General features: G+C 38.8%; 1 protein-coding gene across 3 annotated transcripts in view; it reads left to right on the top strand.

The window, feature by feature from the left end:
- Nucleotides 1-205: 205 nt before the first annotated feature.
- bod1l1 (biorientation of chromosomes in cell division 1-like 1) overlaps nucleotides 206-23,967 on the top strand; it is a 153,161-nt gene continuing 129,399 nt past the window's right edge. For 2 of the 3 annotated variants that reach the window (XM_039751505.1, XM_039751504.1), the window contains exons 1-6: nucleotides 207-481; nucleotides 653-777; nucleotides 7,946-8,136; nucleotides 9,640-10,185; nucleotides 12,136-12,285; nucleotides 22,010-22,176. In XM_039751505.1, the coding sequence (XP_039607439.1) occupies nucleotides 365-481; nucleotides 653-777; nucleotides 7,946-8,136; nucleotides 9,640-10,185; nucleotides 12,136-12,285; nucleotides 22,010-22,176 (1,296 nt within the window). In that variant the 5' untranslated portion in view covers nucleotides 207-364. Of the gene's footprint in view, nucleotides 482-652; nucleotides 778-7,945; nucleotides 8,137-9,639; nucleotides 10,186-12,135; nucleotides 12,286-22,009; nucleotides 22,177-23,967 lie in introns of all 3 variants that reach the window. The other variant, XM_039751506.1, reaches the window with a different exon arrangement.

Genomic DNA, 23,967 nt, shown 5'->3' with positions numbered 1-23,967 from the left:
GATTTTGTTTAATAATGTGAAGAGATTTGTATTGTCAAATGTGGAAACTTAGATGCTTGTCAAAAGACGAAACGCTGCTCAGTCCACTACATTCCGAATTGAGAATCAGCAGAGGTCGCTGTCGCCGTCGATCCCAAGCGAAGCCGACAGTTCGAGCCCTCATCTTGTTTTCTTTTTGCGCTTCGTCATTTGTTAGCTTCTGTCAACTTCCGGCTCGTGCGGTTCCAGGGACACAGGGAATCATAACAGCTATACGATGGTCGACTGAACCGTTTTTGCATATTTGTTTGTGTGCTGGAATTTTTCAGCTAATTTAATTTTTAATCAAAAACCCAAGCAAGCTGTAAGAAACAAAAAAGGCATCATGGCTGGTTTACCACCTGGAGACCCGAAGCTAGTTTCCATGATTGTAAATCATTTGAAGAGTCAGGGACTGTTCGACCAGTTTAGAAGAGACTGCTTGGCTGATGTGGACACTAAGGTTTGTATAAACACTTTAGCATTGTAACGGAGGCTGCAGTAATTTGGCTTGTGGTAAGAATTGTAGGTGTTAATTTGACTCCGAAACTGGCCAAAGCTAGTGTGTGACGATGCGTATGTATGTCATTTTCCATGGTGATGACGATTTATATCTATTTTCTGCTTCTTGTAGCCTGCCTATTTGAACTTAAGGCAGCGCGTTGACAATTTTGTATCCAATCATCTTTCTAATCATACTTGGAGTCCCCACTTGAATAAGAACCAGTTGAGGAACAACATCCGACAGCTTGTTCTACAGTAAGTTTTATACTTCAGTTTTATATGATTTTTTTTTTTATTATCTTGGAGACGATTTGTTTTCATCTTTAGATCATCTTAAAATGTTGCTTTTGCATATTGTAGAATGGGGGCACTACGTACTAAATGTTTTATAGAGCATCTGTCTAAGGTTTCGGAATCAGTTACGTTAACATAAGCCTAGGTTAATCATCTGTATAATACCTGTTATAAGCAGTATGGCAAATGTACTTTTCGTTGTTTGCAATGCCCATTATCACGCAGTTTACATCCATCTATACATTCATTTTCTAAACCAGCTGTATCAAATATGCAGTAAAATTATTCCCACTTTAGCTCTTTTCCCTAATGAATACCTGCACACCTTTTCACAATATTACACCTACTTCAAATACATCTGAAGGTAGTTTCTGTTTTTCATTTTTCCATAATTTACCTTACAGCCTTATTGATTGCATATTTAGTCAGAGCTCAAAATAACTACACCACAGCAAAGATTATTTGTTTCTGTTTGATGTTGTTTCCAAAAATGAAAGCCTGGCCAATATCTCTGGTTACAGGTTTTATACACAATCAGTTCCACAAGCAGATTCCTAGAATAAATCTTTGTTTAATTAACTGGTCTGATTCTTCACTTAACATTTTTGTTAGAATAGATAATTATGTCTGTTTTTGTGCTTTCTTCATATGGAATCATTTTATTCCCTTAGACCTCTTTTCTTTTAATTTACAACTTCTTAGTGGAATTTTCTTAGTTCTTAGAAACTTTTTGTCTACCCTTGTTCTCATTTAATTTTACAATCAATGAAACAAACACCGGTATTTCAATTCAAAGTGACACTGATAGCGGAATGTCATTCTAAATTTGTGCTCATTAGGCGGGTACTGCTTGAAAGGAGTATTTTTGGAGTTTTTAAATCTACTTTATGCAGTACATAGTTTAGGGGAATACAACATTCAAGGCAACAACCAACTGTAAGTGGAATGTGCATCCATCACGTTATATGCCTTGGACTCAAATACCCATTTAATCAGGAAATTTTAATAAATAACCAGTATGTACAGTAAATTACCTTTTTTTCTCTTTGTAAGAATTCCTTAAAAACAGAAACTTGGGAAATAACAGCATGTGCAATTACGTTTAAGGTGTTTTTAAATTTTATTCTTTTACAGTGAACCTTCTTTATAATGGGTGATCAAAACATTTTGAACTCAGCCTTTTAGAGAAATACCATTTATTTAAACTGATTTTATTTTTAAACATAATCCTTGCAAACACTGTTTATAACATTTACAAAGATTTGAAATGCATCCCAAATGTTTTGTCTTTCTGTTGCAACTACTGTACCGAAGCTAATTCACTTTTCGACGTTATTGTGTTCATGTGCATTTGTTTTCAGCCTTTTATAGGTTTATAGGATTATAGGGTCATAATTGTCATATACAGAGAGTACAGTTTAATTCTTACCTGCCAATCAACATGCAGCACTTTGCTCCTCATTTGCACTATTATTAGCTAGTAGAACTAGCTTATCTGTAAATATCCGACTTCCTCACAGGAGTAATCTGAGAGCACATTTGTCATAACCAGTGTTATATATTTTAAACATAATATTATCATATGCTTTTGTTGCTGTGTCCACTGGTTGGCGGTGCTGTAGCACACTTAGCACCCCTCTTTTGGAAGTAATGTGAAGATGGCACTGATTTGCTACTTTGTTTGCACAAAAAGCAATCAAGCATAAAATTACTTTTTTTTTCTCTTTAAAGGCAAAATAAACACATTAAATTTGTACCTATCTCCAAACGTAGTTTGACCACAAAATTTATGTTGGTTATTATTCTTCAGTTCATGAATGAGATGAAATGTGAATGTTACATTGTAACTCGTAAATTCTATTTTCCTGTCTGTTTTGTATTATGAAACCACAGCAAGTGCCTCTCGTAGAGGTAAAGTGGCATGCAAAAATGTGTGCACCCTTGCTTAAAGTATCTGTTACTGTGAATAATTAAATAAGCAGAAGATGAACTGATCTCCAAAGGTATAAAGTTAAAGATGGTACATTTCTTTTCAGTATTTTAATCAAGATTAGTGTATTGTTTTTGTTTTGTACAATTTTACATTTTAAAAAGGAAAGGAGCACCATGCAAATGTTTGAGCACCCCAAGATATTTGAGGTCTCACATAACTTTTACCAAGGTCTCCTACCTTAATTAGCTTTTTTGAGCTATGGCTTGTTCATAGTCCTCATTAGGAAACACAAATTGCAAAGCTGTATTAATTATCTGTCCCAAAAATCTAAAGTCTTGGGTTCCTCTAAGCAGCTGCCTACCACTAAGAAAAATAAAATAATTGTAATTGTTCTCAAATCAGGAGAAGGCTACAAGAAGATAACAAAGCATTTTCATGTAGCTGTTTCCTCAGTTTGTAATGCTATTAACACTAGAATTACCAAAGCCTACGAAAAAACTCATAAATCTGGTCCACCTTAAATCCCTTCGTACCTCTCCGTCAGCATGTTTTGTCTTCTAAATGTGCTGATCAGGACAAGCAGCAAGCAGTCTACTATTCCATCCCCCCACCGCCTCGGAACGGGCACAAAGTTCTCCCCAAAGTTCTCTATATATATCTATATATATCTATATATCTATATATATCTACTAGCAAAATACCCGCGCTTCGCAGCGGAGAAGTAGTGTGTTAAAGAAGCAATGAAAAAGAAAAGGAAGCGCTGCACTATGGGATCTGTAGTTTATTGTGTTACCAGCGCTTCATATACCCGGGCCATTAATAACAATAATACAGTATATAAAATGATCTCGTGGGCCGGATATAATTACACGCCGGGCCGGATGTGGCCCGTGGCCCTTGAGTTTGACACATATGGACTAAATAGAACTTGAAAAGATATATTTTTTCAAATGTGATCGCGCAATTCAGATAGAGTTGACGCACTACAGCCTGCATGCCTCAATAAGTCATCCTCCCCTCGCTCTTACTTTTTTACCGTTCATCTAATGAATACACTAAGTATGGCTTTACCAAAACAATCATTGATGGCGAATAAAGTATCCATTATTCGAGTATGTAGATCGGGATATATATATACATATATATATACCCGCGTATCGCAGCGGAGAAGTAGTGTGTTAAAAAAGCTAGAAAAAGAAAAGGGAACATTTTAAAAATAACGTAACATGACTGTCAATATACAGTATTTGTTTTGTGAGTGTTACTGAGTGTTGCTGTCATCAAGGATTTGATTATCATTATTTCTTTCAATCAGGTTCGTATTTGTAGGATGTGTTGTGTTCAAGTTACATTCCGTGTTTGTCAATCGTTGTAAAGATGACAGGTTTCTTTCATCGATTCGTTTCTTACTGCATCAATAAACAGCTCGTCTTCTTCTTTATCTGAGACCTGACACACTGCATGCACGGGTTTTTTTTTTTAACACTGTCTTCCTTTAGCGGGACATTGACTTTTTCCACCGTGTGCTTTGTTTCCGCAGTAGCTGGATTTATGAATATGCTTATCAGACGCTTCATATTTTTTGCTGCCTTTTCAATTGAATGTGAATTTCCCCTTGGGATTAATAAATTATCTATCTATCTATCAATTGTGTAATTCGGTTTTTGTTCAGCGCTCTTTGGAACTGTTGCTTTTATCTGTGCACTGCGCCAGTTCACGTGAGCCGCTCGGTGTACATGCATCGAAGGTTCCCAGCTGTGCTGGTGCCATCTCGTGCTGTGTCCATGGCTGTATTTAATGTTACCTTAGTCCTGGCACTTAAAACTTTCTCTCGCAGTTTCGCTGAGTTTGTGTCAAATACCACCCTGACCATCTCATCTTCCTCTCCATAAGCACAGTCCTTCACCCGTGAATATTTAGTGGGAGTTTGCTATTGGATTGCCGCTGACGGACGGCGTTATATGGGCAGGCACTAAATTACAAACGCCAGCGGCAGCCTGTCTATGAACTTAATCTAAAGTGTAGGTTTACATCGTGCTTTGTTTCCGAAGTAGCAGAAGTCATGAATATGGTTGTATATGTCACTCGCCGCTTCTTATTGTTTCGCTGCCTTCTCAATTATATAATGCATGTTTTCTTCAGCGCTTTTGGAGGTCTTCCTGGTTTTCTATGTACTGCGTGATTACGTGGGAGGCGTGATGATGTCACACTAAACTCCCCCCACGGCGTTGAAGCTCATCTCCATTACAGTAAATGGAGAAAAACAGCTTCTAGTTATGACCATTACGCGTAGAATTTCGATATAAAACCGCCCAACTTTTGTAAGGAAGCTGTAAGGAATGAACCTGCCAAATTTCAGCCTTCCACCCACACGGGAAGTTGGAGAATTAGTGATGAGTGAGTGAGTGAGTGAGGGCTTTGCCTTTTATTAGTATAGATATATATATATATATATATATCTATATATCTATATATATATATATATATATATATATATCTATATCTATATCTATATCTATATATATATATATATATATATATATATCTATATATATATCTATATCTATATATATCTATATCTATATATATCTATATCTATATATATCTATATATATAGTAATCCTCGCTGTATCGCTTTGACTTTCAGCGGTTTCAGTCTATCGCTGGATTTTAAATGTAAGCATATCTAAATATATATCATGGATTTTTGCTGGTTACGCTTTCATGGACAATGGGTCTTTTAATTTAGGTTACATGCTTCCTCAGTTTGATTACCCAGTTGATTTCATACAAGGGATGCTATTGGCGGTTGGCTTAAAAGCTACCCAATCAGAGCATGTATTGCATATTAACTAAAACTCCTCAATGCTATAAGATATGCTTCCCGCGTGGCGCTTGTTTGCACAGAGGACACGGACGCTCTTCTACAAAATGCGGCTTTATCGCGGTGCTTCTGTATACTTAAAAGCATGTATTGATTTTTTGATTGTTTGCTTTTCTTTGCGAGCGCTCTCTCTGACATTTTCTGCTCCTGACGGCGCTCCTTTAAAGATAAGATATATTTGCTTTCTTTTAATTGTGAGAAAGAACTGTCATCTCTGTCTTGTAATGGAGCACAGTTTAAACGTTTGACTAAAGGGTGTTATTTCATGTCTAGAGGTCTCTAATAATGTTAACAGTGTGGGAGAGTTTATAAGGGCTTAAAATATATAAAAATAAACATACAAACATATGGTTTCTACTTCGCGGATTTTCACCTATCGCGGGGGGGTCTGGAACGCAACCCCCGCGATCGAGGAGGGATTACTGTATATATAAAATTCACTAAGACAAGACAACCATGGAAAGCACGCCGGAAGGGGTGTGGATTCACTAAGCCGACAAGTAAGACACCTATGGCGCACGCAGGGAGGAGCCACGCCCCCCAACTCCAAGACCGTCTTCTTCACTCATGGACAATTATATGTTGCTCTCTCCATAGTTCCATCTTTTCATTCACTTTCTGTTGTATCCTCAAACCCTCCCTTTTTAGACAACTGTGTCTTTCCAGAAGTGTTAAACCATCAATAAACAATTATGCAGCGTTTGTTATGCCGCGGGTTCACTATTGTGTTGTACTTTGCTCTCTCCAGAGTTCCATCTTTTCATTCACTTACTGTTGTATTCTCACAAACCACATGTTTTAGACAACCGTGTCTTTCCAGAAGTGTTTAGCATTCAATAAATAATTATGCATGAGATTGAGCGTGTGTCTACCTGGGTAAGAGAGGTTGTGGGTAAGCCGTTGAACCCCATTTAGGCTGCAAACCGTGGAATTCCCACCAAGTGCGACTCATACGCTCCCACTGGTTGCGTCCTTACCCTTTGTGCACACCCCCCTCCCACCTCGCTACTACCGTGGTCGGGTGTCTTGGTGGATTATATTAAGAAAAGCAGCCAACGTCTCAAGTGACGAGTTGGAGGTGGGCACATGAGTGGGCAGTACAATTCTGAACGAGAATTCAGCAGACTAGCATGACAGGGGGAGCTGAATGGACGTCCTTCTCCTCTCCTCCCATTCCACACTCCGCTCTGTGCACCCCCATCCCTCCATCTGGCAAGAGAAGGCGCGATTGCGGTCTGCCAGTTTTCAGTCACGGACGATTGTGTGTTGGTTCGTTCTGTGCATTGTTACAATGTTGCTTTTCTTGCTGATTTATTACATTACCGATTTTTCAAATGTTAATTTTCTCCCTGTGCTTAAAAATCATTAAAAAAACGGCCTGATTATGCGGCGTATGGTACGCCGCGGGTTGGCTAGTTTTTTATGTTTGAGCACCACCGCACCCCTGTTGCTTTTGAAATTGAATAGAGTTGGCTGGTTCCAAGCGTCAACAGGATGATAACATACATACAAGACCGCAACACAAGCACATTAGTGAGTCTTTATTGTTTGTTAATTTATTTTTATTTTTAAAGTTGTGTTTTTTTTAATTATTTAAAAAAAAAAAAAAAAAACACTTTATTTTCCTCCTGGGCAATGCCGGGTATTTCAGCTAGTAAGCTTTAAAAGTGTGGCTCAGTATTTCTATTAAGTTCTTTTTGATGATATAGGAAACTACTCACTGACACCTTGGCTTTTTTTTTTTTTTTGTAATTTCTTAAATGAAAGACCAACAGTTTTAAAGAACTGGCTGGCCAAACATGTCATAGTTCGTACCACCTTGTTGATTCTTAGAATCTGAGTTCTTCCACCAGCTCAGTACTACACCAGTGATGTTACTCGCTCAGTCGTTTTCTAGTAAATGTCACTAATTCCTGGTGATTGTTTCAGTGATTTTTTTTTTTCTTTACACAAAACTTCCATATGAGAGAGTACATTTGAAACCTGTTTCCTAAATAAGGAAATATGTAAATAAGGAAGGAAACTTGAGAATAACTTGTAAATTCATTAGTATTAGAATGCACCTTACTGTGCAGTAAGTGAAAACTGAAATGATTTTATTTCTTGCTAATTATGCTTTTACCATCCTATTTTTCCTACTAATCTAGTTTTTTGACTTTATTTTAAAGATGCATTATTACCAATGTCTTCGCCAGCAATTAAACACTCATATCTTACATAACATTTGAAGACTTAACATCTGTATTTTAATTTAAAGACAAGAATAAGGCATTTATATCCAAAGGTTTTGATGTTCTTAATGTTTCTTTCAGATCAGGAATGCTTGAGGCTGGAGTTGATCGGATAATAACTCAGGTTGTAGATCCTAAAATTCACCGGATTTTTAGACCTCAAGTGGAAAGAGTGGTTCATGAATATCTTGCCTCAGTAAACCAAAAAGATGAGTCCCATTTTGGTTCTGATCAGTGTGAAGATTTGCAACCTTACATAACAGCAACTCCAGGTAGTATTTTAAGTGTTAAAAAATGACTATATTAACACTTTTTCATATAGATTGCCTTGTATATAATCTTCAGACTTTTTGTTGTAACAGTGCATTTTAAAGATGCCAAAGTGTAAAAAATGGAAAAATATGAAAAATGCCAGGCCAAAATTAAATATTATGTCATTTATTGGGGAGTTTTAATTTAATTTGATTTGCTTTGAATTAACTTTTAGTTGTTTAGGGTATCTTTTAGCATAACTTTATTAGTAAAGGTAAAATGGTAGGGAAAGATATTGCTATGCTCCTTTATGTTGGTTATGTGGATGGGGATGGTTTATTTGTGCTGTCCTCTGGTGAAAGCCATGTGTAGTTTCTCAGGATCAAAGACTGGATCAGGAAGATAAACACCAATGTGAGTGAAAGAATGTCCTTGAGATGTGTTGGTGGTCATGGCAAATCTGGGGATTGTGGGGAACTCATGATGATTCATTTTGAAATAGCTGTGATGCCTTGTTTGGTAAGGAATCAAGTTGTGCTACTGTTTGTTGCTTCCTGTGTCATTGCTATTGTTTGTTGCTTCCTGTGTTAGTACTGTTGATCTTATGCCCTTTTACCTCGGCAAGTCCCAATATACATGCCTTTTTGGGGATCTAGTTTGATCAAAAGCATGATGAAAGCTTAAACGTCTTTTTAGAAGATAAGGCAGTATGACAGATTAACACTGTTAATGGTGATATTTTGTGTGTCAAAAACTATTGAAGTCATTGCTGTAATACTCTTTAACTTCTGTTTATGAACTCATTATTGAACACTGTTAATGTAAAATTACCTTGTTGGCAACATCAGGAATATCATCACCTGAGTGGGTGATGATTTTTTGACCAAAACCGGTGGTTTTGTTGGTTTATGTCTTTATCATCGGCTATGGATTGAGTTCAACTTGAGTCATTCCGCGCATCACTTGGCAACTCACAATTAATTTTGCCCTGTTGTTTTCATATTTGTTATCAGATTTTTGACATTTCACATGCTGACACTGTGATGAATTTTTCACATACAGTATGCCTCCAGAACACATTCTGAACGCATATCCGGTGATTTGGTGAAAATCCTCAGCAAGCACCTGTGTGTTACAAGGAAAAGAGTGGATGTTACTCATTATCTTTTTCAGCATAATATCAGGAAATTGTAGTAATTGTCAAGATAGCGTACATGCTTCATTAATGTTGGTCTCGATGTCTCTGAGCTTGCTTGTCCTTTGTAATGAGAATTTAATGCTAGGCACTGAAGTTTTAACAGCTAGTAATGAGATTTTGAATATGCCGAGAGTTGTGTAACTATCATTTATGTAGTAGTTTTAGCCTAAACCATTTTTTAAATGTCATCTTTGGAAATAATAACTGGCATATTTTTTAAATATAAATATTACAAAAGTTTGTTCCACTTGACTGTTTTGAGGAGTTAAGATCGATTCCTAAAGATCCATTGTTTTATTTATTAACACCAGTGTTTTTAATACAGGTTTATCCTCTGGACCAGTTGCCACAGTGGCTAATGATGCTATGTCCATTTTGGATACAATAACTTCTTTAAATCAAGAAGCAAGTGCTGCCTGGGCATCAACTGAAAGCTCAGTGTGCAAAACAGGTGACCGAATGGCTAAGAGAAGCAATTCATTGCAGATAAGTGATGGGGCCTCAGAGAAAGATAGACCTCAAGAAGAATTAGTTGACAAAGAAAAAACAAGCCCTGAGTTTGTCATGAGTGATGAAACCTACTTTCAAGAAAATGAGAACACAGGTGAAACTACTATTGACCTGGAAGAGGTGAATAATACTGCTGAAGATATTAGTAACTTGACAGAGCCTGGAAAACAGCTGATTGAGGTGAATGAAGATGAAACCAGCACACCAGAAAAGCAGGAAGAGGGAAAAATTAAAGTAAGTGAAAAGCAGATCCCTAAAGTAAAAGAAGACGAGGATGTACAGCAACAAGAGGCTGAAGACTCAAAAACACAAAACGAGAAGCACCACATCAAACAGAAAGCCAGAGAGAGGTTAAAAGAAGGTAATATTTTGGAAATGTTTTATTATGTAAATCAAAACTTTAAACATTATGATACTCAGAATCTTTAACATTCTGTAATGCAGTGTACACCTTTATATCTGTAAAGTATCATCTCTGTTTTTTGATTGTTTTTATGCCACACCTTTGTTTTTCAAGACTTGAAAGATTGGACATTGGTACTTCTTGCCAGCAGTCTAAAACCCAGCAAAGATTTGTACCACCTAAAGACGTTGATTTTATTTCTTTTTTCGGTAGGAATCCCAGGAACGCACCCAGCCTTGGCCCGACTCACACACCCTCCCTCACAGAGAAAAAAGCAAATAGAATTAAAACAGAAATTTAGAAATGTATTGAACAATAATAAAGGAAGCCTAACGACACAAATCAAAACAATCCCACCACAGTTCTCTTTCTGGCAATATACAATAAACACAAATTAAGCAACCATAAACAACTGACAGAAACTACACACGATGAAGTTCATAACACAGTCCACAGGAAATGACAACCAACGTAGTGAAATGATGAAGTTTGAATAATCCAGAGATCAGCTCTCTGTAAGTATATGTAAAGAACAGTCGTATCGGTATATCCTGATGATGAAGAGTAATGGGATTGGAGCGCTCCTTCTCTTAAGGTCGACAAACAATTCATTTCAGCCCTCACACAGCAGGCAAACACCAGACAGCCCATATACACGAACAGAACATAATCCAGGACAAGAACAATAATCTACAGGCAAAGAACAGGAAGACAAAACCGATGGGTAACTCCAGACACAACACCAAGTCTCTCTCTGTATAACTGGGCTCCTTTTAAAACTCTAATCAGCCTTCTTGTCCCCAGCAGCCCCTGCACCCTTAACAGACATCCAATCAGATCAACTGTAGGAACTGCTGGGAGCTGGTTTTTATTGCCTAGTAGCTTTGCAGGTAGCAATTCAGGTTGTTGACTTATAACTTTTAGCTTTGTTCCCATCCCCATGACGACAGTCGGAGCTCAGGGTTAGAGCAAGACACAAGAAATACTACAGTGTAATCTACTGATAGAAAAAATATACCTGATTGTGATGTTGTTTGAAACCAAAACTTGGTGTCATATATTCTTTATTGATTTATGACCAGTTGACAATGGAGGAGATTAAAATAGTGAAAGACAAAATCGCAGTCTTGGAGATCTCTGGATTTGTTTTACTCTTTAAATGGTGTCTTTTTGACCACGTTTTAATGTGCAAAACATGCACGTTGTATTTGTTCAAATTTATAAAACATGCTTTACTTTAAAATACAGTTTCACTCGGCAAATTTATGTAAACCATGATTGTAAAAAAAATTATTTTTTTAGGTTTGATAATGTACAGCATAATTTGTAATTACTGTTTACATTTGCTGCGGTGGGCAGGTGCCCTACCCGTGGTTTGTTTCCTGCCTTGTACCCTGTGTTGGCTGGGATTGGCTCCAGCAGACTCCTGTGACCCTGTAGTTAGATTATAGCGGGTTGGATAATGGATGGATGGATGTTTACATTTGTATTTTCTCACTGAGACATTTTGGCCTATTTCAAGTGTCTCTAAGATTTTTTTTTTTCACGTGGAAGAAACTAGCACTAAATGGATGTAAAGTCCTCATTGTTCACATTTTTACATACACCATTTTAATTTTAGAGTTGTAAATCCATATAACAGCGTGTATTTGAAAAGATGGAGGTAATTAGAGTCCCTGGTTAAAACCCATTTGAAAGCAACTGCAAGTATTCTATAAAGTAACAAAAAAGTGTTCATTATTTTGAAGGAAAACATTTGAGGTATTTAACAGTCATATTAAGGCTAGTTTTATTAACCACAGAAAAGTGTATATCAGACAATTTAAAAACATTGAAAGGTTAATATTTAAAAATCCATTACAATTCAAAGAAAAACTCAGTTTTTGCATATCTGCTTTCTCATGTTAGAATATTCCTTGGAAGACTCTGATCTTGAAGGTCTAAGTGATATATCTGTGAGTTCAGTTCACACCAGTGACCTGTCATCATTTGAAGAAGAAAGTGAAGAAGAGATTCTCTTTTCAGATACCACAGAGGAAGGAGAAATCACTTCTGAAGGTAATAAAGATATTAAAAATTACATTCTTCATTGTGAAAATTTGTTTTAAAAAAATAATTACATTATTTTTGCAGTTGAACATCCATCTTGCCATGTTTGTTTTACTCCTTATCCAAAGTATTATCCTATACAGTAGAGCTGTATTTTCTCTAATTGCTGTGCATGATGTTTTCCGATGTCCCATTGATGTCAGTTGGCCAAGGTCTCAGTTTTAAATATTCTTTTTTAATATTTTGCCAATACATTCTTTACGTTTGCTTCTACCCAACATACCAAACTTAAATTCTCAATCTCTCCCTCCTAAACACTAAAATCATTTATTTTCCTTGAACAACTAATTTTTAATAATGTTTTGGAAGCACTTTTACAATTTGTGGTCTTAGTTTTTTTTTCTTTTGTACTCCTTTGAATAAAAACTTAAATTGCTAATAAAATTAAAAAATGCAGTTTGAAATCTGAAAAGAGAGGGGTTTCTTTATTTTAAAACACATTTAATTGTACTGTATGTTGACAGTGTTTCAATTTCAAAACTTTCTGTAGATTAAAGATACATTTAGTATTTTCAGAGTGAGGTATCTTAATCTATATACTGTATTTAACTAGCTGTGTTGCTCAGCTTTGCCTCGGAAATTTTCACAAGACTATGGGCCTCAGTTAATCTGATGTATCAGAAGTACATAGTTGCGTTTTTCGAAAATTACCAAAGTTCTGCAGCTTCAGCTCAAAAAATGGGATTCAACAAAAGCCTGACGCGCAGAAATGATTCCACAGACAAAATATCTTCGTTTTTTGAAGTTTAGTTAAGTTTTAAAGTAAAACAGTTTACACACAAAAAAGGAAAATTGAAATAGCAAAAAAGGAAAAATGAATGTAAGAAAAGTTCAATTCTAAACTTAATCTTGTTACATCTCAAATCTTTACTATTTACTTAACATTTCTGAACCATTTCAAGACGGTCAGAAAACTGTATGCTTATCCCATTTCTAAGCTTAAAATGGGTCTTTCAAGTCCCTCTTTACTGGGACTTGTTCCAAACAAACTGAGCTTCTTATCACACTGTTATTCAGTTATAGTAAGAAGGTTCTATCTCTTGTTAACTATAGGGGGAAAAGACTATACCATAAGCTATGACTATGAAAGACATTAATATTCACTGAGCCTCTGACAAGTAAGACACCGATGGCGCACGCAGGAAGGAGCCACGCCCACCAACTCCAAGACCATTGGATACGACGATAACTCGTGGAGCCACACCCACCAACTCGGACGCGACGACACAGAAGAAACGGCGTCATTTATATTCGTCTGTCGTAGAGGCCACATGCACCTGCACGTTGATTGTTCATAAAGGCATGTTTCTCGCAGAGGTAAATCGCCATATGCAGCGTGTAAAACAGTTTGCGAGGGGTATCCCATGGGATCTTTAAAACAATCCTTTACAACTGAGGTTAAAACAGAATGAAGTAAGCAGTCTTTAAAAACCGAGTTTTCGGTTACGACGCACAACCGCGTGAACCATAGCAAACTGTTTTACATGCCATATGTAGTAATTCGCATCTGTGAAAAACATGCATCTTCTTAGATGCTCCTGTAGAAATACGGAAGACGTTTCCCTGCCCTCTAACACTCCTTTTTCACCGGCCCGCTTCTACCCTCTAGGCATTTACACTGCCTGCCCATGTGCCCGGACGCAAAAACTGACCGACCACCCAGTTAGCCCCTTTCGTCTGTGCTAGGAGTCCACATGCACGTCTAAGCCACGTTGACTTTTCATTATTCTTTTCGGTTTCGACACCCGACCGCGTCCACCATGAAAAACCATGCGAAAGGAACAACGAAGCCCCACCCAGAAACTCTACCCCTCCTCCCACGTACTCAGGAACACACCTCAGACCACTGCCCGCCATATCAAACAGCTCATCAAATACATACTCACTCACTTTGGTCTGTGCTGCTGTCCAAACCCAGCTGTGAGCCACGTTGACTATTCTTTTGCCCTCCATGGCTACCGCTTCAAATGTATTTCATGGAAACAACACTTCTTTCAATGTTATAGAAATTCCTGCTTCACGTAACTGTTTGTTTTTGTCAGTCGGGTTTTTTTGGAGAAATGTCATTGACGAAACTGTTGCTCTCAAACTTCGTAACATGGCTGTTAGCTTTATTTGCCAACATTGGGATAACTTCGGTGACGTGGTGTCCGTTGTTCTTAGTCACAGGGGCATTGTTATACAGTCTGCTCAACAATACACTGATTACATGAATATGTCCGGAGTCTATGGTGGCGAGGCAGAAATTGTGGCAATGTCCCAAATCCTTCCAGCTACTATCAGCATTTACTTCCAAGAACGTCCTCATGCCTCTCCTTGAGTTTACAATCCGGCCCAGCGTCTCTTCATATCCCTGCTCTTTAGCGGTCCTTTGGATCTTGGGCATTATGAGGTTCTCATGCCTCTCAAATACCCATGTGATTACCTTCTGGTGACATCTTTTGACTCTGTCGGTATGTGCACACAGCGCACACCCACTTGCTCGCCACACTAATGTGACGTCACCTGCCCACTCTCCTCTTCCTGAAAAACATTTAAAGACACCCTCTCCTGAACACACGCATTCCACGCAGGACTTTCAATGCACCTTTTGTTCCAAAAGCTTCAGAGTGCACAGATATCTGAATGCACATTTGAAAAAACACAACACTAACCAAATGATGCAATGTGAACATTGCCAACAATGCTTCGAGAAAACTCTCGCCTCAAAAACACTTACGAACTCATTACACTCTCACCTTCAATTGCACATTTTGTAACGAGGACTTCACAGGTGAGATGGATCTCCACAACCATTTGCAGATCCATTCAACGCAAAGATTTGTATGCAAAATTTGCGACAAACGCTTTCACGCACGCAGATACTTTACTAACCATCTCAAAACACATTCCCTGATGAATTCTTTTCAGTGTCAACACTGCTCCAAAACCTTCAAACGCCAGAAATATCTCAAAGCACATTTACACACCCACTCCACTGAACAAACGCATTCCAAAAAGATCTTTGAATGCACGATTTTTTCAAAAACATTCTGAGTGCAGAGATTTCTCAACATGCATTTAAAAACACACTCCACTGAACGAATTATGCAATGTGAACATTGCCAGCAATGCTTCGACACAACTCATTCCAATTCCCTTCAGTGTCAACACGACACTAAATCGTTCATGCACAAACATCGCATTCTCTCATCTGCGGCTTTTCAAGAAGATACCGCCTTTCACGTCCAAGAACATTAAATTGGCCTACCTACCGCACTATGTGCTTCTTGCAATGCTCTTCATTGGCCAGCAGAGGTCAACAAATCCGGACATTACTCTAAGTGTTGCCATGCCGGCAAGGTGTCTTTGCCACCGCTATCCAAGCCCCCTCTTTTATTGGAAGACCTCTTTACTGGCAAGAACCCGCTGTCCCGAAATTACTGTGATCATATCAGGGAATACAACTCTGCTTTAGCTTTCGGCACAATGGCGCACACATCGCTCAACCATCTGGACAAGGACCGTATGCTTTCAGAATCCACGGTCAAATTTATCACCAGGTCTCTCCTTTATATAACAATCCTGACACGTCACCACACGTCCAAGGGGAGATGCTTGCAAGCGTGTCTCTGTTCTCAATATGAACTGTGACCCATGGTTTTTCCACTGCTATTCCCTTTCGGAGATCCAGGCTGGCACATAAAATTAACCCATGTTGAGTAAAAGCGAACCGCGAAAAGAACGCGAGTCACACAGCTCCAATTTTATGCTTTCAGGCTTGCCATGAGATCTTCATTTAGTGTCCTGCATTCCAGTGGCATACTCTTCCAGCAATACATCGTCGATGCATCTGTCAGAACAGAAGGCGCGCGTCTACATTTCCTTCACTCACATCAACTAGATTGGTCCGCCAGTTTTCAGTCACGGACGTTTGTGTGTTGGTTTGTTCTGTGCATTGTTATAATGTTGCATTTCTTGCTGATTTATTACATTACCGATTTTTCAAATGTTAATTTTCTCCCTGTGCTTAAAAATCATTAAAAAACCGGCCTGATTATGCGGCGTATGGTACACCGTGGGTTGGCTAGTATTTAAAATTTAAATAGAACTTGAACAGATACGATAGTGCTGCGTGGGTATTATGAACTAAGTGCACGTTAGAGCAGGAGTCATCCGTTTTAACAAGCAGCGTATTGCACTGATACGAAATAGCCTGCCCATTTAATTATTTAGGAATGGATAGATAAATTAAGATTTTGTACAAATAATGTTTTTATTTTTTCTTCCTCAATGGATTCTGGCACCCCCAGCAACAGCTGCTCGCTCCCCAAAGGAGGTATAGATATAGATATATATATATATAGATATATATATATATATATATATATATATATATATATATATATATATATATATATATATATATATATATATATATATATATATATAGATATGTATATATACAAATATATATAGATATGTATATTCGGAAAAAGTTGGGACACTATACAAATCGTGAATTAAAACTGAATGCAATGATGTGGAGGTGCCAACTTCTAATATTTTATTCAGAACAGAACATAAATCACGGAACAAAAGTTTAAACTGAGAAAATGTATCATTTTAAAGGAAAAATATGTTGATTCAGAATTTCATGGTGTCAACAAATCCCAAAAAAGTTGGGACAAGGCCATTTTCACCACTGTGTGGCATCTCCCCTTCTTCTTACAACACTCAACAGACGTCTGGGGACCGAGGACACCAGTTTCTCAAGTTTAGAAATTTGAATGCTCTCCCATTCTTGTCTAATACAGGCCTCTAACTGTTCAATCGTCTTGGGCCTTCTTTGTCGCACCTTCCTCTTTATGATGCGCCAAATGTTCTCTATAGGTGAAAGATCTGGACTGCAGACTGGCCATTTCAGTACCCGGATCCTTCTCCTATGCAGCCATGATGTTGTGATTGATGCAGAATGTGGTCTGGCATTATCTTGTTGCAAAATGCAGGGTCTTCCCTGAAAGAGATGACGTCTGGATGGGAGCATATGTTGTTCTAGAACCTGAATATATTTTTCTGCATTGATGGTGCCTTTCCAGACATGCAAGCTGCCCATGCCACACGCACTCATGCAACCCCATACCATCAGAGATGCAGGCTTCTGAACTGAGCGCTGATAACAACTTGGGTTGTCCTTGTCCTCTTTGGTCCGGATGACATGGCGCCCCAGATTTCCAAAAGAACTTCGAATCGTGACTCGTCTGACCACAGAACAGTCTTCCATTTTGCCACACTCCATTTTAAATGATCCCTGGCCCAGTGACAACGCCTGAGCTTGTGGATCTTGCTTAGAAATGGCTTCTTCTTTGCACTGTAGAGTTTCAGCTGGCAACAGCGGATGGCACGGTGGATTGTGTTCACTGACAATGGTTTCTGGAAGTATTCCTGAGCCCATTCTGTGATTTCCTTTACAGTAGCATTCCTGTTAGTGGTGCAGTGTCGTTTAAGGGCCCGGAGATCACGGGCATCCAGTATGGTTTTACGGCCTTGACCCTTACGCACAGAGATTGTTCCAGATTCTCTGAATCTTCGGATGATGTTATGCACAGTTGATGATGATAGATGCAAAGTCTTTGCAATTTTCGCTGGGTAACACCTTTCTGATATTGCTCCACTATCTTTCTGCAACATTGTGGGAATTGGTGATCCTCTACCCATCTTGGCTTCTGAGAGACAGTGCCACTCTGAGAAGCTCTTTTTATACCCAATCATGTTGCCAATTGACCTAATTAGTGTTTATTGGTCTTCCAGCTCTTCGTTATGCTCAAATTTACTTTTTCCAGCTTCTTATTTGTACTTTTCCCAACTTTTTTGGGATTTGTTGACACCGTGAAATTTTGAATCAACATATTTTTCCTTTAAAATGATACATTTACTCGGATTAAACGTTTGATCTGTCATCTACGTTCTATTACAAATAAAATATTGACATTTGCCATCTCCACATCATTACATTCAGTTTTTATTCACAATTTGTTTAGTGTCCCAACTTTTTTGGAATCCGGTTTGTAGATATCACGGATTTTTCGCAGGTTTGTGGATTTCTGCGGACAGTGGGTCTTTTAATTTATGGTACATGCTTCCTCAGTTTGTTTGCCCAGTTGATTTAATACAAGGGACGCTATTGGCGGATGGCTTAGAAGCTACCCAATCAGAACATTTATTAAATAAAACTCCTCAATGATATACGATATGCTTCCCGCGCGGTGCTTGATTGTTTGTTTTTCTCTTTCTCTAACTCTCTCTGCCTGACGGAGGGGGTGTGAGCAGAGGAGCTGTTTTCACAGTAGCTGTTTGCCTAGAGGATACGGACGCACCTCTACAAAATGCTGCTTTATCACGGTGCTTCGGCATACTTAAAAGCCCAAAAGCACGTATTGATTTTTTGATTGTTTGCTTTTATCTCGCTCTCTCTCTGACATTCTCTGCTCCTGACACGCATTCTTTGAAGAGGAAGATATGTTTGCATTCTTTTAATTGTGAGAAAGAACTGTCATCTCTGTCTTGTCAGGGAGCACAGTTTAAACTTTTGACTAAAGGGTGTTATTTCATGTCTAGAGTTAATAGTGTGGGAGAGTTTATAAGGGCTTGAAATATATAAAAATAACCATACAAACATATGGTTTCTACTTCGCGGATTTTCATCTATCTGGAATGCAACCCCCGCGATCGAGGAGGGATTACTGTATCTATACCAATAAAAGGCAAAGCCCTCACTCACTGACTCACTCATCACTAATTCTCCACCTTCCCGTGTAGGTAGAAGGCTGAAATTTGGCAGGCGTATTCCTTACAGCTTACTTACAAACTTTAAGCAGGTTTCATTTCGACATTCTACACGTAACGGTCGACAACATCCGCCATGTTGAACATTCTTATTTAAGGCCCCATCTTCACAAAATTTGGTAGGTGGCTTCCCTGCGCTAACCGAAACCGATGTACGTACTTATTTCGGTGGTATGACGCCACTGTCAGCCGCCATATTGAACTTTCCAACGTCACTAATTCTCCAACTTCCCGTGTAGGTAGAAGGCTGAAATTTGACAGGCTCATTCCTTACAACTTACTTACAAAAGTTACTCGTAACATTTCGAAATGAAACCTGCTTAACGGTCATAACGTTTGACAACGTTCACCATGTTGAACTTTCTTATTTATGGCCCCATCTTCGCGAAATTTGATAGGTGGCTTCCCTGTGCTAACCAAAACCGATGTACGTACTTATTTCAGTGGTATGATGCCACTGTCGGCTGCCATATTGAAGTTTCCAATGTCACTAATTCTCCAACTTCCCGTGTAGGTAGAAGGCTGAAATTTGGCAGGCTCATTCCTTACAGCTTACTTACAAAAGTTGGGCAGGTTTCATTTCGAAATTCTATGTGTAATGGTCATAACTGGAACGTATTTTCGTCCATATACTGTAATAGACTGCAGCTCGATAGCCGTGGGAGGTGGAGTTTCATATTAAAGCATTTAACCAATCACATTTCAGTCATCATTTGTTGCCAGGCAGAGAGGCTTTCACAATCCTTTGTGCAGGCACTCTAACACAGAATAAATGTCGATTAACCTGTAGCTTCAACCAGTCAGATTTTGAGTTGGTGTCAGTAGGGCCCTTTGGCAGGCATACGGCAACGTCACCGTATTCAGAAGCCGATATGAGCAACTCTACGAGGCCACTGAACACACCGCAAACGCTCCGAGTGAAAGATCGTCGCGCGCACTACGGCCAACTCCATGGCATTATTCTGGACAATATTATTTGCCAGACACAGACCAGATTTCAAGACCACGAAAACCTGATGTTTGTCACGCTCCTTGAGCCCCAGAAGTTTCAGGAATACAAGAAAATTTCACGCATGCAGCCTTCTCCAGTTTAACACAAGAGCCACGGAGCGCTTTTTGATCTGTCTCAGCTAAAAACAGAACTTACTGTAATATTTGCCAGACCTAAAAATGGCTGTCCACCAAAGTTTACCATCCAACCTGACAGAACTGGAGAGGATCTGCAAGGAGGAATGGCAGAGGATCCCCAAATCCAGGTGTGAAAAACTTGTTGCATCTTTCCCAAGAAGACTCATGGTTGTATTAGCTCAAAATGGTGCTTCTACTAAATACTGAGCAAAGGGTCTGAATACTTAGGACCATGTGATATTTCAGTTTTTCTTTTTTAATAAATATGCAACAATTTTAAAAATTCTTTTTTTTGTCTGTCAATATGGGGTGCTGTGTTTACATTAATGAGGGAAAAAATAATTTAAATGATTTTAGCAAATGGCTGCAATATAACAAAGAGTGAAAAATTGAAGGGGGTCTGAATACTTTCCGTACCCACTGTAGGTAGTCCCCAAGTTACGGACATCCGACCTGCGAATGGGGCTGCAACTGCGATGCATGCGCCTCAGTAACTGCCGCTTCGTCATCTTCGGCCTGGGGACGCTAGAAGCAGTGGCTGGAGGGGGGCGATTTCGCTGCTTGTGCAGTGTAGTGACCCTTGGGCGGCTCCCAGCATCAAACGGTAACCCATGGTCCATTGTCACTGGGGCCACAACTATTGCTCGTGCACAGGACGATGGCTTGAAGGGTTGGTTTGCTGCCTGCCCACCACACTGCTCTAGCTGCTTGTCCTGACTGGACATAGGCTTGATGGAGCGGAGGGGGGGCGTTTCACTGCCCGCCCACCACATATGGCTGCCCCGTTCGTTCTCTGGTGATGCTGCAAGTGGTGACCTGGTTGTGGCTGAACGGAGGCCATTGAGGGTGAATGGGGCGGCGAGGGGTAGCATTGTAGTGTGCGTTGAATGGCTGCCTATTAAATGGGGGCAGTGGTGGGCGATTCACTACCCGCCTTTGGCCGCACCATATTCGTTCTCTGTGGGCGGAGGCTGTAGGCAGCATACTGTAGTGGAGGCGACGGTGTTTTGAGCGGATGGTGATCTGCCTCTTGCCGCCCCCATTCATTCTCAATAGCAAGCCTGCTTGTACTGTTACGCACATAGCAGGAAGTTGTCTCTTGTCAGTACATCAGATGTGTTGACGACGGGTGCATTCCTGCTGTGATAACATGTACAGTGCTGTGCAGAAGAGCTCAGCTCATCTTAACCTTTTGTCTTCACCCTTCAAGAATGTCTCTGAAACACAAATCCGATGCAAGTGCTGGCGATACGGTGAAGAAGAGAAAAACAATCACCATTGAAAATAAAGTAGAAATAAAAAGATCAGAGAGAGGTGAAACTCCATCATTCATTGGCAGAGCACGTGGTTATAGTCGGTCAACAATAGCACTGATTAAAATAATGTACCTGTTCTGACTTACATACAAATTCAACTTAAGTACAAACCTACAGTCCCTATCTCGTACGTAACCCGGGGACTGCCTGTAGATATTTATGGGGGGTGTTTGTTTTTTTCCCCAAGTGATCTTTTGTCTCCTGCACCTTATTATGTTTCCTTGTATTGTATTGATGTTTTCATGTATCTGCATAAGTTGGAGAAGCAACAATTACTTGGTACTGTTAATTAAAATTAACAGCAATTTGAAATTCACTGTATTGATCAATTTTACAGGTGGCATGAATGATAATTGAATATTTTCTTAATTCTTTTATATTTGTTAATCTTTTTTTAAATATAGATGAAGGAAGTCAAACAAATAAAACCCTGTGCACAACAAAAGAAGAGAATCCAGAGCGCAAACCAAGAGCAGGACGACAAGCATATGTTCACAAGCCTTTTCTTTATTCCAAGTATTACAGTGATTCTGATGATGAAGTGACTGTGGAACAGCGAAGACGGTCAATTGTAAGTTCCGTTGACTTGATGCTAAGAAATAATACTTTACAGTATACAGTATGATTTTAGTGTTTATTAGGTCAAATTCAACCAACTCGTTGAAGTGTACTAACAGTAGTTTAGCCCTCTTTTTAGTACACAGGTGCAGGCTAAGCTTATGGTAAGTCTTAAGCCCAAATATGACAAACTTTGCTTCTGTGCTTTGTCAACAATATTGTACTATTTCTGTTTTCAACTGCTTTTAACCCAGAGCAAAGGCTGTTTCACTTGAGACATTAGAAGAAGTTATCTGATACTTCCTCTTCCACTAGTTTAAGGAGCTGTTTTTGGAATAACTCGTGACACATTATGAGATGATCTCCTAAAAAACATAATGTACTAACTAAACTGTGCAGTAACTTGGAATAAAGCTGAGGACTAACTAAAGACATATGTTTCATTTGATTTATTCATTTTTAATGTGTTTAGATTAATAATACTGTATAGAAAACTCAAAATTATAAGGTCCAGGCAAGAGTGGATACTTATTTGCTGTTGTTATGAGCTGTGGGTGTATACCTAGTTCATGATTAATATGCATTGTACTATGGAATACCTCCTGTGTTTATTTTATTGTATGTAGAATGTACAACAAAACAGCTGTTGTTCAGTTTTTGTTGATTAATTTTACCTGCTGTTTGTCATATGGGAAATATAATCCACATTTGCATGTTGCCTTACTGTACAAAGTACATCATTCTTAAACCCAATTAATCCAGTTCATGATCACGGTGAGGTTGGGATCAGAGTCTAACCTAACAATCTCAGAAAAGTCACCAGTCAGTTGGTGCTGTTGTCTTCAGTATACATATGTGATATTAAATTGAAAGCTGCTAGAAAGATTCTGTATTATTGTAATACTTTTCAGAAAACATATAGATGTATTGATGTTAAACACGTGCCCATTACAACATACAATACAAACAAAATATCACGTTAAAGACCGAGTATACTGATGACCAAAATATTGTGTTTTTAGTAATACTTTACTCTAGTCATTACGTGGTAAGCTAATTACATTAGCTACAATGAACCCAAACTAATCAGTGTATTTATTTGAGGCTGATTTAATTCTGTTCAAAGGAAACTGGTAAATCCTAATGTAGATGAAAGGGTACAAAGGTTACCCACTACATTGTGAGTTGAAGTAAGCCAGTGCACTGCTAATTCAGGTAGAGCAATTCAAAGTAAGTAGTTTTAGAAATTAAAGACCATGCTGTAAATGTTTAATATATATTTTATTAAGGGTAAACAAAAAAATTGTAACAATTAACAACAGAGAGAACAAAATTTCCTTTGCACTGCTGGTCTACAGTTCCATTGCAGGTATTATGGCTAGACATGATTATATGCACCACCACATGTTTATTTACAGAATATTTACACTGATGAACATGCACAAACCCAGTGCCGCAGCACCCACAAGTCCAGGCCCTTACACAATGCCTTTCTTCGCCACCTCTACTCCTCTCCTCCGAGCTCCGTCCTCTTCCACCCGACTCCAGCCATTGAACAGAGGGAGGCGGCCCCTTTTATAATCACCTGGATGTGCTCCAGGTGCCTCCCGACAGTCTTCCGCCGGCACTCCCCACTCCCCCACAAAACATTTATAAAGCTCCAATGACTGTACTTCAAGAGTATTTAAACAGAATCTCTGTCAATGCCAAGACTAAATTGTTAATTTTAGTATTCCATATGTTTTATTTTGTTCCTTAGTAGAGGTATAATAAAATTGCATCAAGCTTTGTCCTCATGTGAATT

This window comes from Polypterus senegalus, chromosome 4 (genome assembly GCF_016835505.1).
Source record: "Polypterus senegalus isolate Bchr_013 chromosome 4, ASM1683550v1, whole genome shotgun sequence".
NCBI lineage: Eukaryota > Metazoa > Chordata > Cladistia > Polypteriformes > Polypteridae > Polypterus > Polypterus senegalus.
The sequence above is the reverse complement of the archived record's forward strand: the minus strand, read 5'-3'. Positions and strand labels throughout refer to the sequence as shown.